The following is an 18,416-nucleotide window of genomic DNA, read 5'->3' as shown; positions in this document are numbered from 1 at the left end:
TTTCCATGGTAGTTCCTCAGTTCCCCTTGTTGCTGTGAATCCATCTTACACTTCCAGGATAATTGGCTTCCCATGTAAATAAATATATTCTGTGGGTGCCACTGACCTGAGCAGCCATTACATCTTACACTTCTGACTATAAAAGCATCTCCCGTTCTGGCGGACTCAAGCCGTCCATGTATTACATGAACCGATATTCATCTGAATAACCGCCGTGTAGTACTACATTTCCTTTTCAGCAGCCACTGCAGAGGTTATGTCTGGCCACAGAAGGCTTTACAAAATCAGCTGTTTTACGGGGATGTCGGGAACAGGACGGCTTTAATATGAAGCTGCAATACCAGACGCAACCCATGGAGAGGTGGGGCGCTGTTTTTGGAAGAAAGCTGCCATGTTTGTTTAATTTTGGACAACCCCTTTAACCGAACATGAAACTTCATTCAAAACCATAACTTATTCACTAGCAATACAAAAGCTACATGTCGGGGTCTTGGTGGTATCTCATTTTTATTTTCAGTCATACCAATTCCTTCTTTATATAAACTCCCATGAAGAATAAATAAATTTGAACTGCAACTTGTTACCAACCTAAGGGACAATTTCAACACCCTCAATTAGAAGTTTGAGAAGTCGACTGATGAGAAGAAAGAACAAGATTTAGTTTGGTTTCCTTGAGCTATCTCGAAATGAAATGGTCACTCATTTAGTTTTGGCCCCTCTTACATGGCGACTTTAATGTGAACATAACTGTGGCAGCCGGTGACTTAGTTGACTGGGCTTCCTCGTCTATGACATTGTGGTCGACTTGCAGTTATCTACAACTTGGGCCAGGCATCAAGGCCACGTTGAGGTGAATGCGTTGTCCAGTCGGTGCCCTCAACTGATACACGTCGATGAATGTCCAAAGTCATTGTCTACCCAAGGCCTCATTTTTAATTCTCTCTCAATAGGTCTATCTGGTGAAAAAGGAGAAAGAGGCAACTCAGGAGTGGGAACTCAAGGTCCACGGGGTCCACAGGGACCTCCAGGTAAAAATAATCAATGGAACAAGAGTTCATTGTCTGGAAAAGCTGTGATAGAAATGTATAGAATATTTTGCAGAATTTGCCAGGTAGTCTGATAGCCAAAAGGGGAAATGTAAAGCTGCCAAGATGTATAAATTCTTCTATACATTATTACATCCCACGCGTTATAAATCCTGGAAAATTCTTTCAACTTTTTTCTCCAAGGGAAAAACCATTATATATTCCGGACCTTAATTGGAAATTTTTGTTTGAAGTGATTAAAGTCTACTAAAATGCAGAATGTAGTCACCCGCTGAACATTGGTTCCATGTAAGGAAATAATCCATTTATTATATTAAAGCTTCTACAAAAACAATGTTTATGCACAACAGGATCCCCAGGAGAAGGTCGGACGGGAAGCCAAGGACCCAGTGGGCCACCTGGACAACGTGGATTGCCAGGTCCACAAGGAAATCTTGGTTCAACGGGACCTCCTGGGGCACCAGGTTATTGCGATGCTTCTTCCTGTGCTGGATATGGTGAGCTCAAATATTTTGGTATATAAATTAAATGTTTTTCACAATGCGCGTCATTGCGGCTACAAAGAAACAGGTTCAGCCAGAGATTTTGATACATTTTTCTTAAAAGATCACATCTGGCACATATGTATGAAATTCTCAAAAACATTCACATATCTTATTCCCTCATCTACTATTGTCTACATGTAGCGAGATTTTTAGAAAATTGCTGTACAAAATCTCAACAAAACCGCAGCATGTGGCCTCACCCACAGGCCGGATTTCCACGGGTCGGATACGCTGCGTAAAAATCATGTAGCTTATCTGACCTGGAACCCACAGCACCTTCTATCCGAAAAATCGCACCACAATGTGGTGCTGTTTTGCGGACGGAATTTCCACTGCGTAAAAAAAGAGCTCATACTTACCCCCTCCTTTGACGTCCACATCGGCCTCCTACAATGATGTTGCAGGCCATGTGACCCTGCAGCCTGTGATTGGCTGCAGCGGTCACATGGGATAAAACGTCATCCCAGGAGGCCGGACTGCAGGAAGAAGGAGGGCGTTCTGGGTACGTATGATTTTTTTTTTTCCTAGGAGTTGCAATTTTTGTCACGTAATCGTCACAACACTTGGCTTTCTGTTGCGGGTTTTGCATCCCCATTGAATTCAATGGGGGAAACCAGCAACAGAAAATCAACATAAACGCAGCATAAACTGACATGTGGAATTTAATTCCGCACCGCCGGTCAATTTATTAACGTTTATTTTCCGCAGCGTGGGCATGAGATATTCTAAACCTCATCCACTTTGCTGCCACTTTAAATGCTGCGGAATTACCGCACAGAATTCTGTTGCGGAAATTCTGCGGCGTTTACACTACGTAAGAGCCCGGCCTCATACTCACATTTATCACCTGTGGCTTCTGACGGCTGGTGTAGATTTACACCAATATTGTTGCTTTAAAACTAGCGCACTTTTTCTAAACAACCTCCAAAAATGTTGAGTTAGGCCTCATGCACACGACCGTATTGGTTTTGCAGTCTGCAAAACAACGTGTCCGTGATGTTGTACATCTGTGTGTCATCTGCACTCACGGATCCACATTTTACCAGTATTGGTGAATCCGCAAATGCGGACCGTAAAATGATTTGTTCTACATTTATGCAGTCCGGATTTGCGGCCCCTGCACTGATTCGTGTAAATCGCGGTCATGTGCATGGGGCCATAGAAAAGAATGGGTCCAAATTTATCCGCAAAAATATGGTCGTGTACATGAGGCCTAAGATAAAAAAAGGTAAAACATATAATAAATTTGGAGTACAGCCTGTACTCCCAGTGCCAAAGAGAGCCCCCATACAAAAACCATATATATCAAAACTCATCATAGATCACCCCTCCTTAAAGGGGAACTAAACTTTCAACAAACTTCTGACATGTCATAGTGACATGTCAGAAGTTTTGATTGGTGGGGGTCCGAGCACTGAGACCCCCATCAATCGCTAATACGAAGTAGCAGAAGTGATCGTGTGGGCGCTCAGCCGCTACGTTTCTGTTCGGCTTTCTCCGGTAATCAATGTAGCGGAGTACGGGCTCCATACAAAGTCTATGAACCTGTACACTGCTACATCGGCTTTCCGGAAAAAGCCAAACAGATTGTGAATGCGGTAGGATAATGTATATCCTGTCATTTCCTATGATGTAGGTCGTTGCTAGTGTACATTCTCTTTCCTCATGTATTGCTTTGGATATGTTACGTATATCACTTTGTAATAATGTTATGAAAATTCAATAAAAATTTGTTTAAAAAAAAAAAAAAAAAAAAAAAAAGCCAAACAGAAACGAAGCGGCTGAGCGCTCACACGAACACTTCTGCTACTTCGTATTAGCGATTGGTGGGGGTCTCAGTGCTCGGACCCCCACCAATCAAAACTTCTGACATGTAACTATGAAAGGTCAGAAGTTTATTGAACGTTTAGTTACACTTTATGCCTTTCTAGGCGATCCACAATTTACCAGTTATTCTGAGCCATGAAATTCATTTATATGGTATGCCCGCCCATGTACCCCACAATATGGGTGCAATTTGCTAAGTAAATCTTACCCTATATGTCTATGAATTTCTTATTTTGACTCATTAATTATCATTTTCAATCAATTTTGTCCCATTATTGCTGATGGTCAATTATCCTCCAGTTTATTAGAAGATGATATAAAGTGGACCCTGTACTGACTGCCTAACAAGTTTCATAGAAGTGTAAATTACTGGAAAATGTAATATACATGTCCTATAAGGTTCCATTGGGACATAGTAATGGAATTTTTCTACAAAATTTAACATATTAACCAAACTTGACATTGCAAACTTGGTTTTGCATGTCCTCGTCACTGTGTGTTGGTGAAGTTTCGTCTGTGTTACACGTGTTTGTGTTTTGGTAATCCTACATCTATCACCATTCATAAAGGAGTTTTACGAGATTAGAAAAAAAGGTCTGTGGTTTTCTTTCCAGAAATAGCTCCACTCTTGTCCATAGGTTGTGTCTGGTATTGCAGCTCAGCCTCAATCAAGTGAATGGGGCTGAGCTGTAATACCAGACACAAACTATGGTCAAGAGTGGAGCTATTTCTGGGAGAAAAACAAAACAGACATCAGACCTTTTCTTTAACTCCTTAACGCCGAAGGACGGATATATCCGTCCTCAGCAGCTGCTAGTTCGCGCAGGAGGACGGATATATCCGTCCTGTGATGGCGCGGGTACCGAGACTGTACCCACGCGATCAGCGGCAGGAGCACGGCTGTTATACACAGTCTGGCTCCTGCTGCAACTGCCGGAATCGAAGCGCGCGCCGATTCCGGCAGTTTAACCCATTAAATAGTGACAGCGGCATTTAATGTGTTTGACAGAGGGAGGGAGCTCCCTCTGTCACCCCATCGGCGCCCCCGCAAACAAATCGCGGGTCGCCGTCGGGTTTCCATGACAGCCGGGGGTCTAACAAAGACCCCCAGGTCTGTCTTCAGCATCTGCCTGTTAGGCGATGCCAGAGGCATGACCTAACAGGTTGCCTGTCAGTTTTACACTGACAGGCAATAATGCTTTGGTATACGAAGTATACCAAAGCATTATATATGCGATCGGCATATCGCATAGTGAAGTCCCCTGGTGGGACTAAAAAAAAAATGTCAATCAGTTAAATAAAGTTTGTGAAAAAAATAAATAAATAATTACAGTCAAAATCAAATAAAACTACTTTTTTGGCCCAAAAAGTGGTTTTATTTAGTAAAACGGTCAAAACAAATCACACATACACAAATATGGTATCCCCGCGATCGTAACAACTTGACCAATAAAATGAACACATTAATTAAACCGCCGGATGAATGGCGTCCAAAGAAAACGTAAAAAACAACGTCAAAATTCTCTCTTTTCTCCCATTCCCCCCATAAAAAATAAAATAAAAGTTAATCTATAAGTTCTATGTACCCCAAAATAGTACTAATGAAAACTACACATTGTCCCGCAAAAATCAAGCCCACGTACGGCCACATCGACGGAAAAATAAAAACGTTACGCCTCTTGGAACGCGGCGATGCAAAAACAAGTAATTTTTTTCTAAAAGGCTTTTTATTGTGCTGACGTAGGAAAACATATAAAACCTTTACATATTTGGTATCCCCGTAATCGTGCCGACCCATAGAATAAAGTTAACATGTTATTTATGCTGCATAGTAAACGGCGTAAATTTATAACGTGAAAATTAATGCTGGAATAGCTGCTTATTTTCAATTCTCTCCTAAAATAACGTTAATAAAAGTTAATCAATATATTATAAGCATCTAAAAATGGTACAATTACAAAATACAACTCGTCCCGCAAAAAACAAACCCTTATACGGCTATGTCGACGGAATAAAAAAAGAGTTACGACTCTTGGAATGCGACCGTGAAAAAACTAAAAATAATCCTTGGTCATTAACGTGCAAAATGGCCTGGTCATTAAGGGGTTAAATGTAATAGGAACATACATGATTCATCCTAAAAAACATAAACATAACATTGCCCTGCATCAGGATGTGGTAAAAATTTCGACATTGTTTTTCATAGTAATCTAATGAAAAGCATTGTGTTATAACTACGAGCATGTACAATCAGACTGGGGATCCTTGAGCCCCCCAGAGGAAATGATTGTTGAGGGTCCACGTCCAGTTTTAGTTCCATCGTAAACTTTGTTGTCATCATTGTACACACAGGACAGATCATCTATAAGATCTAATAGTTTTTTTGTGAATCATCCCATAAGAAATAGACCCTGGTGGTAAGTGATTGGCTCCAAAGTCACCTCCAAATGGGGTTGTCTTCTACTGGATCTCCGGGGGCCCATTACTGTGTCAGAGCCTGGACCACCGGAGGATCCTTTGGTATCCTGGTCTTAGCCCGACTACAGTGTGTTGGAATTTTCTGCACCTTCCAATGATAGTCATGTGTGGGTCAACAATGATGGGGAATGCGGTCTCCTCAGCTGCAGTATCTCAAGTTGGTGGTGGTGTGGGGCTACATGCGGCGAGCATCACTACGTACCCCTCAACAGTATTTCCTCTATGAAAAAAATAAAATAAAATAAAAATGACCACTTATGTTAGACTTTAGGCTCCCTCAAAACATATAGGCAATATGCCAAAAGTCACAGCACCCATACACCTCATCCATCCAATATGCGCCAATGTAGGACGTTCTGTAAGCGTGAGTTCTTGTTCATTGTCGGTTTGCATTTGTCTGTTGGTGTTATGATATTTGTGTACTGACATTTGTGTTTTTTCTCATTATTTTTCTTTCCGATGTCTCGTCTTACACAATTTTACACATATCCAATGAGAAGGCTTAATACCTTACAATGACTACCAGCCTTGAAGAGCACGACCGATTGTGGTACAACTCTGCTTTGCCAATTGGCTCAAAATTACCAATGGAAAATAGTCTGTATGACCAATTAAAAAAATAGACAGGAATGAACTTGTCATAAAAAAATTAAAAATTCACTAAGCGATGAAGATGAGGGGATAACGATCCATGGGGGCTTCTCCTTCCACTAACTGCATATTAAGCAGTCCGATAAGCCCTGTACATTGCTCGGGACAGTCCGATATACTGAAAGTTTGCCGAGAGCTAAAGGAACCCGAGATACTGTGACATTCAGTTCATTGATGTAAATGTCTGTGGTTGATTACACGTTCCTGGTGACGGTTTCCTAGTTAAGTCTTCGACTATTTTTGTCTTGTTTGTAATAATCGTTCCATGTTGTATATAAAAGGTACAGTTTTTAAGCCCCTGTATAGTATCTAGGCCCCGTTACCATGTTTAGGGTTTTGTTTATACTCGGTTGTATATGTATTTAATCATTTATACACTCGTGGTGGTGGCGGGTCAAGGTGGATATGGCGGTGAGCCTCGACAAGGAGGCCCGGAATCCTATGGCCCAGAAAGTCCTTATGACAATGATGATGATGAGGAAGAAGATCCTTATCGTGGATACCAAGTAGCCTACCCTGATTCCTACTCCCAAGGTGGTTACTACCAACCAGAGTTTTCACCGGTCCAAGAGGAGGAAGAATCGATGGAGGTGAGATCACCTGGGATTAACCGCATTTCTAGAAGTATTTCAAAAAGACCATCCAAAGCTCTGAAAAATCTTCAGGATGGCTAAGTGGACTTATTCAGTAGGTGCCCATTCTTCTGTGGCGGGACAGTCATCAATACATTGTACATAAGTAATGCTCCGTGTTCATGGAAATTGTTTACATAAATTGAAATTCTAATTTTATCTGTTTTTGATCAAGATGTACTGTGAGACCAAAGGGAAATGTATATTCCACTTCTGCCATGAGTCCTATAATATGTATGTAGCAATAGACAAGGGTTATAATAAGCTAAATATAACAGACAGGATGTTGGTCCAAATGGCCACTCATCATTTTGATAACTACTCGAGGAACGTAACAGGCACAAGTCTTGTTTTCTTAATTATGTCCATGTACAGTACACCAGACCACGTCTACTACTTCGAGTCATCGTACGCTAAATAGCCTTTCACTTGCAGGAGAAAATAAAAGTAACAATGGAGGTTTATATAACAGGGAGTCTTTTGTTGGGTTGGGCTCGATGTGTTGTTCTTATTTGTTCCTCTTCGGGCTCTACAATCCCTCATCTTGCGCTACTTTAATATGCGAAATCATTATGTATTTTTGTAAAATACTAATAAATAACTCCTGTGAGCCTCAAAAAGAAAGGTTTAAGTTGGGGGCCCCCTTCTGATTTAAGAATCTAGCTTCAACATAGCTTACTCTTCCCATGCTCTCTCTAAATCTATCCAATCCTACTTCTTCTCCGTTACCCGAGATGGAGTTGGGACAGTCATGCTGGGGTCGGAGGTTGGTTGTGCCAAAGATAACAGGCGCTGGTTTATTTTGGGGGAAATAGTAGAAAGTTGAAGCATTAATGTCGATCAGAAATCAGTTGGATGCTGGGGCCCCTAGACAGGAAGACTTATTTTTAGCCTCCAGAAATTGGCTGGATCAGCAGATGGTCATTGACTGTCTTGGTACTTTTGAGAGGAAAGGTGCCAAATTAATCATTCAAAATTCAGCAACATTTATCACGGCTTCAGACTACATGGACATTATCCAAGGGTTTTTCTGATAAACTATTGGCTTCACCAATGATCCTCAACAATGTCTTATACTCCAATTCGACATGGTAATCATGGGTAGCATAACCTGAAACAATGGTGGGTTGTTTTTCAGTTGTAGCGGGGTCCCATACTTTTGAATAGGGCTATGCTCAACCTCATATAGGCTGATGAGATCACCAAGTCAACATGACATCCAACAGTTTTATTATTCTAGCTGCTTCTTGCTATTATCTTCCTGTGTTCCCATCATCTCTCATCCAGACATATCATAAAAATACTCTTCTACAGGCAAAATATTTCCACCCAAATCCACCGAATTGTTCAAAAATCAGTAAATATTTCTAGAACTGGATATTTATGGCCAAAGGATAGACACTGATTGATTTTAGATTGTAGTGATTTTACAGATTAGCTCAGCCATACCCGTATCGATACCTTTTTGTTATTTGTAGTAATTTAAATGACGTGAGTCGTCAGTCCACATCTTTATAGTGTATATTGTTTTTGGTCATTTGCGCAATACATTTATATACCGCCACTTATTGTTTTTTCTGTGCCAGGTGCTAAATTGACCAGTAGAAGTGAACATGAGGGTAATTTATTGTAAACCAATTTCCATTGTTTTGTAAAGACAAATAAAGATCGTTACAAGTTCCAGTATGTTGTATTTGTGTCATTTAATAGAGCCAAGAATGATTGCCTGTAAGGCCGTGGCCACACATGCACTTCTTTTTACGCGCCGTATTTTGACAGCGACGCGTAAAATTAAGCCTCGTGGGAACAGAAATCTAAATCCCATTGCAAGCAATGGGCAGATGTTTGGAGACGTAATGGTGATGTTTTTTCAGGCATAATTTGAGGCATAAACGGCCCGAATTTCATCTGAAACCACTGCATGTGAACATACACTAAAGGATCGCTGTTTTTCACTGCTGGATGCAAACAACTGGTCACCAAAAGCCATAACTTAGAGGAGTATCCCAGCTAAAGGCATTTACCATCTATCCACTGGATAGATGATAAATGTTAGATCAGTGGGGGGTCCCAGTCGGCCGAAATCTAACGTGTATGGAATGTTCCGCCCGGCCGATGTTGGGAGAAAAGGCCCTTTTACACGGGCCAATGACTGGGCAAACGAGCATTCGCATGAACGCTCGTTCCCGATCATTGCCCTGTGTAACGAGGGCAACGATCAACTCGTTCATCGACTGATCTGCTAGTTTATGCAGCAATACATAATCGTTTTTGGAAGCACATCTCCCTGTATAAACAGATGTGCTACTGACATGTTGGAAACGTATGGGGACGACCGATCGTAGTAACGATTGCTCGTCCCCATACATAACCAATCATTGCTCCTTGTGAAAGAAGCAAAACGAGTGCCAATCAATGAGCTGTATCGTTGATCGGCGCTCGTTTTCACGACCCACATCGGGCCGTCTAATAGGACCCCAAAAAGGATCGGGCATGATGAATTTTAACGTGTTCGATCCTTTGTGCTCATAGAAGATAAGACTCCACCAGAGGAGTCTGGCAGCAGCTTATTCCCTCTCTCCACAATGTAAACACACGCACGCTCGGCTAAACTTGCATTTGTATCGGGCAGTCGGTAAGAATAGCTGTCGGCCGAACGATCATTTCACCGCCAGCTATTAAAGGTGTACGGCCACCTTTAGGCTAGAGCTACACTGAAACGTTAACTAGCATTATTGTAGTAGCGACCAACATCCCAGCTCTGGATTTGCACTGCATCCCAATGGACCTTGTATAGTTTCAAATCATCGGCTACAATCAATGTCTACATATGTTTGGCACAGGGAGGTAGGCTGTAGATATTGATGTGGATAGTTGATGGAATCCACACAAGTTCTCCATAATAACACTACATCTGACAGAAAGCGGAATGAGACGTGTCACCAGAATCGCTGAGTAGTTCAGCCTCAAGCTTTGGGCCGGCAACTCCAAGTAATCACATCTCCTCATAGACATAAGATCTTAAATACATGCGTTTCATTTTTAGAATGTTCTCTGCAAGGTCTTTTTTACATGTCTTCAGGCAGGCCTCCCTTTGAAGAGCTTTCTCCCACATCGACAATGCAAAGACTTGACTATAACCCTGGGGTATACATCGGCCAGTTGAAACACCCATGTGACAGGACCCCAAAACAGTTCCACATGTCCACATACTTGAATGATACCTTTGCACCCTTAGAGGCATTTGACATAAATCAGCTATACGAATGATCAATTCAAAGTTAGCCCGAAGCAAAAAGTTCAGTCCATTTAAAGAAATCAAAGTGCTCAAGGTTTTCTGACTAGGAATTCAATTTTTTCTGAAAATATTTTTTTTTACTGCATACAAAGGGGCAGACTATTGTACGAGAGCCATCGGGGCTGTGAATGTCATTAAAATATTTTGCCTGGAATGTAGTTTTGCCAAGACAAGTAAGATGACAGATGTCCAAAATAAAATCCTACAGCAGAGGTGAGATATTTTCCTATTTATAGAATATCCTGCTCCCATCTGTTACCTTCCAGCTGGGGACGCTCACAACTATTTCAAGCAAAAGGTCTTAGTAGATCCGGTCACCAGTAGAAATCAGATATTTTCAGGTCAGGTATCTCTCAACTTATATCAGGCTCAACAATAGTCTGAAGATCCATGGTCTTTCCAAACCTGCCACCAGGGTCCATGGCACAAAAAAAAAAAAAATAATCGAATACATTGAACAATCGGCCAATTTTGGCTGGTGGAATGAGCGCTGATTAACGAGACAGCTCGTTGATCGGCGCTCGTTTGCTCCTGTCACAAGGAGCTATGGATGGGGACAAGTGCTCAATACTCCGATCGCTCGTCCCCATCCATTATTATCATGTCGGCAGCGCGTCTCCGTTTACACAGTTGCTGCCGACAACGATATTTTACACTTTTAAAATGATACGATCAGCAGATGATTGAGCGTTTGCTCGTTCATCTGCTGATCGCTGCCGTTTACACAGGGCAATTATTGTCAAGGAGCGTTCTATGAACACTTGTTCGCCCGATAATTGGCCAGTGTAAAAGGGCCTTTAGTCATCCTCATCTTTTCATTCCTCTTCACAGGTTTCCCTATATTCTAGCTCAGCCTGCCGGTCACAGTTGGACGAGTAACTCTTCTTATCTCTATCTTTCCTTCAAAGCTTCTCTCCACCTAAGCCCTCTCCTCTGCTTCCTTTTTGAGCCCTATCGGTACGGTTTCCCTACAAGGTTTTGACCATCTTCTGGGGTGAATTGTGGCACCCAAAACTCCTTTACACTGTACCTGCTCCTCGCTTGTTTATTCCATAGATGTTTAAAGAATAACCTGACTATTTCATGATTATAGAGGTGGTGCTGGTACAGATATTGCATCGGGGCCCAGGAGTTTCAAGTTACGCCATTGCCTGCCAAAAAAGTATATAAAACAAAAAGGGGTTTTTACCATCAAAGTAAGTGATGGCATAGCGCTAGGCTACACCATCACTTTCTGATCGTGGGGGTCTGACTGCCGATCCTGAGAATGAAGGCGCTAGTCAAGTGAATAGGGCTATGCTGCAGTTCCCAGCACAGCAAGTGGCCTTGAACGCTGTAGTACAGGGAAAAACTGAGGCCGCAACAAAACAATGACAACTCCATAGGCCACTATTTGTAGCATGGCTTAGCAATGAAAGCTGTAACTGTGAGGTTATGTGGTATTTTGGGCACTGTTTAAAGCAATTCTGGGTCCCTCACAGGATGGGTTACCAACTGTTGGGGTTAGAAAACAACCAAACATCTTTCCTTTGTTCCCTTGTTGATCCATTTCCGGCCCGTTGCTTCAGAATGGAGTGGACAGGCAGGCACTGATGACGTCACCAGCTGTGCCCACCTACTCTATTCACATAGACTGTGCTGGCACCACTTCCCCCGGATTACCACCGGAGGGAAGCGGTAGTCTGAAAGTCATGGTAACGTTCATCGCCATGACTACTACCGGGATTGTAGTACTGGCCAATAGCTGCAATCCTAATGAAGAAATATGTCAGGGCTGAATAAAGCTGTTTTGCCTCGACATAATTTTTTTAGTGACACGTTGGACCGGAGGTTTGAGCTTTTCTTCGTTTTACCTGGAATACACCGGTTTCCTTTAGAGAAGTGGTTATCCAGTTATATATACTGGTTGTACTGATATTACAAAAGAGAGCGTGTAAAGATGGTTGTAAAGCCAACCCCACAAAAACCTGGTTTAATACAAGAAATGTATTTATGGTCAAGAAAAATGTAAATTACAAATAAACATTAAAAAAAAAATGTATATAAATCTTCACGGATCTAGTGATGGTTGACGACATCCGTCCTGATAGATCTGTCATAAATCATTTGGGCAGGAAGTCCAAGGATCTGCAATATAAGAAGAGGAAACAATGAACATCGAGATCTGTACAGAGGACAGAGAAGGAGCAGACGCCCTGTACACGGTGGTGCTGGTGAGGCATCGCTACGGTACGGTTGGATGGTATACCAAAATAACCAGATGGGCAGACAATCTAATGCCTAGGGGGTCACGGGAGAAAAAAAATAAAAATGAAAACATTTAATAAATACATTTTTTTTCTTTATCCTGTTCAACTTTACTGTAACCCTCAAGATGAATGGCACGAGAGGTGTCTGGCAGCCGCTTATCTCCTCCCTCCATAGGGAGAATTGGATATTGTAGATGTAAGTCAAAGATTTAGGGTATGTTCACACGATCTATTTTCAGCAGTTTTTCGCCCCGAAAAACAGCTAAAAATACGGAGCCTGAACGCCTCCAAACATCTGCCCATTGATTTAAAATGCAAAAAACGGCGTTTCGTTCCGACAGGACGTTTTTTTACACACCCGTTTATAAAAACGGCGTGTAAAAAACGCCCCATAAAAAGAAGTGCATGTCACTTCTGGAGCCGTTTCTGGAGCAGTTTTTTCATTGTCTCAATAGAAACACAGCTCCAAAAATGTCCGTAAAAAATGCATCAAAAAACGCCTGATGCTTTAAAAACGGCTGAAAATCAGGGGCTGTTTTCCCTTGAAAATAGTTCTGTATTTTACGGCCATTTTTAGTTTGCCATGTGAACATAGCCTTACACTTATTGTAGGAGAGTCTGGGTCCCCTCCTGTATTAGGAGTGTGGGGCAGTTGCCCATAGCAATCCCAGGTTGAGACGAATCAGAACAACCCTTGTCCATATGCGGTTAGGAAATATGAACATAATAGAAAGGCTCGCCTGCTTGAGACACCCTACTATTAGTCATGGTGGAGAGCCTCTACAAAGAGCGTCGCCCGCTCCGCAGGACTCAGTGTGATCATGTATTGCCCGCCATGTCATACCCGCAGCTTCTCCCACTGATCACCGGTGATCTACAAAAGTTATAGCTGCCGGATCCGCTGTGGTCCACACTTAGTAGGATTTGTCCAGATGGGACCACTCCTTAATTACTGGTGTCAACCGATAATAGCAGCCATTACCGTGCCCAAATGAATGGTGACCCACACACCGAACGTACAATTCTGCATTGCTATATTTATCTGCATTGCACTCCTATGTCAGTCTTTGCCTTAGGTTCTGTTCACATTAAGTTTTGAGCCTACGTTAATCGGTATACGTCGAGAGAACTCCCAACGTATAACTCCAAGGAAAGGCTCAGACTTATCCCACTGTATAGGCATTCATAGGATCCAATTGTAAAAGAAAACCTACACTGCGCGGTATATGTTTATTTTTTTTACAATGCGAGTCCGGAACAATGGGGTCCCCAGCGAAATTATAGTTTCCATAGAGAGCACATCCATATCCTTTAGTGACCGGAGGCTCCCTAAACATCCAGCGGTCCGGCCAGCACCGCACCCCTGCCAACTGCGTTCTCCACAACCGCACCTTCCTTACAGTACCCATCTGCCCGGATCCTGTCTCTTGGCTGCCGGGCCAATACAGAACACTACAGCGCTTCCACTGAGGAGTTTATCGGCAGCTCTAGACAATGGACGGCGGCAGCTCCCACTCCACTGTACAAGGAACGGAGGCCGGTAATCACGCAGTGTGCCCAGAGAAGAGGGGAGAAGAAGGAGAATCAGCAGCGGTACTGGCAGGCTCAATACAGCCCCCTCTCCATCTAGGACCCCTGGTGGTGAGCAGAACCAGTGAGGGGATACAGAAGGCGGTGGAAATCCAGTTTACCGATGATTGCTTCTGGGTCTCGTTGCCATGAAATGAATGCACTCAGAGGGCTGAGCTGGGCCTGACAGAGGAGTCGGTGGAAGTATTGGGGCTTGGATGATGGCACGGGTAAGCTCCAGTGATAATGTATGGACAGTGACGTCACTTGAGCTTTACCAATGTATACGTTTAACGAAGGGCAGTGACGGATGCCATACAGTGACAACCGCCCCCATAGACTATTATGGCATTCGTTAAATACATACTTTTTTTTTTTACTGAACTCCGCGGGATGGAATAGCAGTCTACTACGCCATTCTATACTGTGTTTTTTGCAGTATACTAATATATACCGGCCAGACAGAGGCCAAGACGACACTCTTCTGGCCACCGTCGCGCATTGGTTGCCCTATGAACGCGTTTAGCATCAGAAACGTAATGTAAACAGGGCCCGAGTTCTACTATAACTGCACGTTCACACCTCCATGTTCTTTTCAGTCAGGCTTCAGTTGCTTTTTACGGTCAGAATAGCTTAGCATGCTACAGTATTGCATCCAACAAAAAAGAACGAATATCTGACGGAAACATGACTGATTCATTCTAAGTCAATGGAGAAAAAAAACCATCTGCCATAACTGATCATGACCGATCATAACGGATCCGCCATGGCGCTTGTGAATTCATGACCCTAGTGTGAACAGAGCCTAATGAACCTGGAAGCTCAGGATGAACACATTTTAATTACAGACTATAGACAGATTATACAAGAACCTACATACATACACATATATATATATATCATTGAAGAACATTTTAATCAGCCACGCACTGGTCATATTATTAAAGTATTACATTCTGACACAGTCTACGTTACCCTATAGACTCACATACATAGTCATTAATACTAGAACATGGCAGTTCATCACTATAATCAGTAACCCATGACCCTGCCCGGCTGCCGGACCCCCCAGATGCCCAATACATACAAAACCTGTTCAAATAACCAACTTAATCAGTGGTGATGACAATGTACCTCACCGCCACCAGCGCGGAGTGCAAACATAGCTGATGAGAAAACAAACCTGGAGTCCAGTGTGAGGGTGCGAGCTGTCATGTACGTCGTGATCTCCGCACAGCAGGGTCACACGGGACGATGACGGGCCAGTCACTACTTACAATGGACGGTCACAACTTATACACCACATATACAAGGAGGAGTTCTCTACAGGTTCGGGGTCTACGTGTAATATAAACATTCCTGCAGGCAGTTGGTGATTCCCGCTAGAAGACTGCGGGGCGAGGAGGAGAGAGAAGTAATAGGAAGTTTGTAGGAATCCCAATTTTTGCTGCAATATTGTCCTATAGAGAGATTTACAATGATCAGCAAATACAAATCCAGTCCGGCGCTGGTGCCACGTGTGGTGCCTTCTGTTGGCGCCTGTCACCCCATATGATATTCTGTCGTACACTGTACAAACGTTACCATACAATGCCTGATTATAACAAAAAAAAAGTGTAAAAAGGGTACACAAAATAACACTTTTCTATAACATTGCTATATAGTGCCGCCGCCACGTACAGAAAACATAATATACCATGCCACTATACAGTGCTCATAAAATAGTGACATATAGGGACCACATAATAGCTCCATAAAGTAATGTAACAGTGCAATATAATGTCTAACCACTGCCATACTAGATATGTACCAGGCCAATAGTGGCGCTCTTCACCAGGGCAGTTGATGTACCCAGTACGACCCCCTGGTCTCACGCCCATTAAGGCCGGCCTGCTCCAGACTGTATGTAATATATGGGCCAAATAGGCAAATAAAAAATATGAATAAAAGGGCTCATCATTGGCATTATCATTCGGTACCTGTTCTTATATAATTACTAGAATTTTTAATAGAAGATAAACTTTACTGTAAATGTATATGGAGGATCAGAGGAGATATGTGAGATAAAGTGATGATCGGGGGCAGGGATTCTTCTAGACTTTCTACCAATTACCCTATTTAAGTAAATGACCTTCCTAGCGCTAGCCTCCAAATGGCAGATAACAGGGAACAATAGATTCCATTCACCTGTACAGCAAATAAAGACACAACAAACTTTTTAAGAAGGATTATTTTTGGATTTCTCAGGTCAGAGGAGACCACAATGAAAAAACTATATTTGTACTTGTAAATGTGCATAATACGGATCCGCAATCTGGACATATTACAGATCATGTTGCTCAGTAGGTTGTCGGTATAACAGATCCGTATTACTGATGGGATGTATTTTAAGGAAAAAATTACGTGCGCGCCACCCGAGTCCTGTCAGTGATCCGTGCAAAGATAGCGCATGTCCTATCTTTGATCGGATCGGAGAACCGGGTCAGTTTTCATGGACCCGATTCACTCGCTAAAGTGCATTAAAAACGGCCCGAGTGGCACATCGGTCGTGGGCAAGTGCACTTAAAGGGGTTGTCCAGTCCCTGATGGGTCGGGGGCCAACTACCAGGACCCCGTCGATCAACTGTAGGAGCGCTGCTTCCCCTTCAATTCTTCTTGCTCAATAACAAAAGTCCTCTGATTAACCCCTTAAAGGTCTATTTCCATCTAAGACACTTATGGCATATCCACAGGATATACCATAAATATCTGATAGAGGAGGGACCCAGCTCTGGCAGGCACACCTATGTCGAGTATGGGGGTCCCCTGACCCTCAACCCGTATCCGGGAGAATGGAGAGGTCACTGACAGACGCAGATCACATGGATATGCCACAAATATCTTAGATGGGACTAACGTTTTAAGGCTGTGTTCACACGGGGCGGATACGCAGCATAATAGCACGCAGCGTATCCGTCTTGTGTCGCCGCATGGAATTGGTGCAGTTTTTCACCTAGAATGTCCGCTCTGGAAAACTGCAGCTCTTACCGGCCTGCTAGGGACGACATTTCATCCAAGGAGACTGCTGCAGCCTGTGATTGGCTGCCACAGTCAAATGGGATGAAGCATCATCCCAGGAGGCCGGCTTGGAGGAAGAAACACAGACTCCTGGGTAAGTATAAGTTGTTTTTTTTCCCAGAGTTGCGTTTTCTGAAACGGAATTGCTGTGAACCCGCCGCAAAAACTGCTTTTTTTTTTTTTTTTTGCGGGATTTACTTTCCAATTGAATTCAATGGGGAAATAGCGCAACAAATAAGCACCATTTACGCAAATACAATTGACATGCTGCGGAATAAAATTCTGCATTGCAGGTCAAATTCTGAGCGTTTTTCCCACTCCGTATTTACGCAGCGTGTGGAGATCTGATCTATCTCATCCACGTTGCTGATGCTGTATCTGCTGAGGATTTTCCGCAACTAATTCCATTGTGGAAAAACCGCAGTATTTACTCAACGTGTGAACTGACCCTCAGGATACGGCTTATATTGGATGTAGCAATTTCTTTTTGTTTTGGTCATCGCTGCATTCCAAGAGCCACAACTTTTTCCGCCAATGTAGCTGTATGAAGGCTTGATTTTTGCAGAACGAGTTACCGTTTTCATTGGCACCATCTAGATAGGACTTCTAGATTAAAGAGGACCGGTCACCTCTCCTGACATGTCCATTTTAGTAACTACTTGCATTCTCCTAACTGTATTATTTTCTTATAACCCTGCTTTGTGGCGTTCCTCTGTTGTTCCTCCAAGAAATGTATATATAAACTGATAACGGGGTGTTACCATCCGCCTTGTCAATAGGGTACGCCCTACACAGTCTCACTTCGTCAGCTTTGGTCTGTGTAGGGACACCCCCCCCCCCTCCAACTGGTAACACCCAGCTGTCAATCCATTCATACATTTCTAAAAGAAAGAACAGAGGAACAGCACAACGTGGATGATGATCCCGAATTGTTATTTCATGGGGAATACAATTCTTTACTAAAACAGTCATGTCAGGAGAGGTGACGGATCCTTTTTAACTTTTCTTTATTTTTTTTGTGAGGGAACCAACAAAAAGAAAAAAAAAAAAACTTATTTTTTTTT

The 18,416-nt window shown here is 42.7% G+C and overlaps 2 protein-coding genes across 3 annotated transcripts in view; one reads left to right on the top strand and one right to left on the bottom strand.

Annotated features, from left to right (window-relative positions):
• COL14A1 (collagen type XIV alpha 1 chain) overlaps positions 1-8,860 on the top strand; it is a 170,216-nt gene extending 161,356 nt beyond the window's left edge. Inside the window, exons 46-48 of one of the 2 annotated variants that reach the window (XM_075825783.1) lie at positions 951-1,028; positions 1,397-1,543; positions 6,947-8,860. In XM_075825783.1, coding sequence (XP_075681898.1) covers positions 951-1,028; positions 1,397-1,543; positions 6,947-7,221 — 500 coding nt within the window. In that variant the 3' untranslated portion in view covers positions 7,222-8,860. Of the gene's footprint in view, positions 1-950; positions 1,029-1,396; positions 1,544-6,396; positions 6,902-6,946 lie in introns of those variants that run through there. The other variant, XM_075825781.1, reaches the window with a different exon arrangement.
• Positions 8,861-12,448: 3,588 nt separating this feature from the next.
• Positions 12,449-18,416, bottom strand: part of MRPL13 (mitochondrial ribosomal protein L13) — a 50,301-nt gene continuing 44,333 nt past the window's right edge. The window contains exon 8 of the mRNA XM_075825780.1: positions 12,449-12,604. Coding sequence (XP_075681895.1) covers positions 12,580-12,604 — 25 coding nt within the window. The 3' untranslated portion in view covers positions 12,449-12,579. The remainder of the gene's footprint in view (positions 12,605-18,416) is intronic.

The sequence above is a fragment of the Rhinoderma darwinii genome, chromosome 5, assembly GCF_050947455.1.
Source record: "Rhinoderma darwinii isolate aRhiDar2 chromosome 5, aRhiDar2.hap1, whole genome shotgun sequence".
In the NCBI taxonomy this organism is placed as follows: domain Eukaryota; kingdom Metazoa; phylum Chordata; class Amphibia; order Anura; family Rhinodermatidae; genus Rhinoderma; species Rhinoderma darwinii.
The sequence above is the reverse complement of the archived record's forward strand: the minus strand, read 5'-3'. Positions and strand labels throughout refer to the sequence as shown.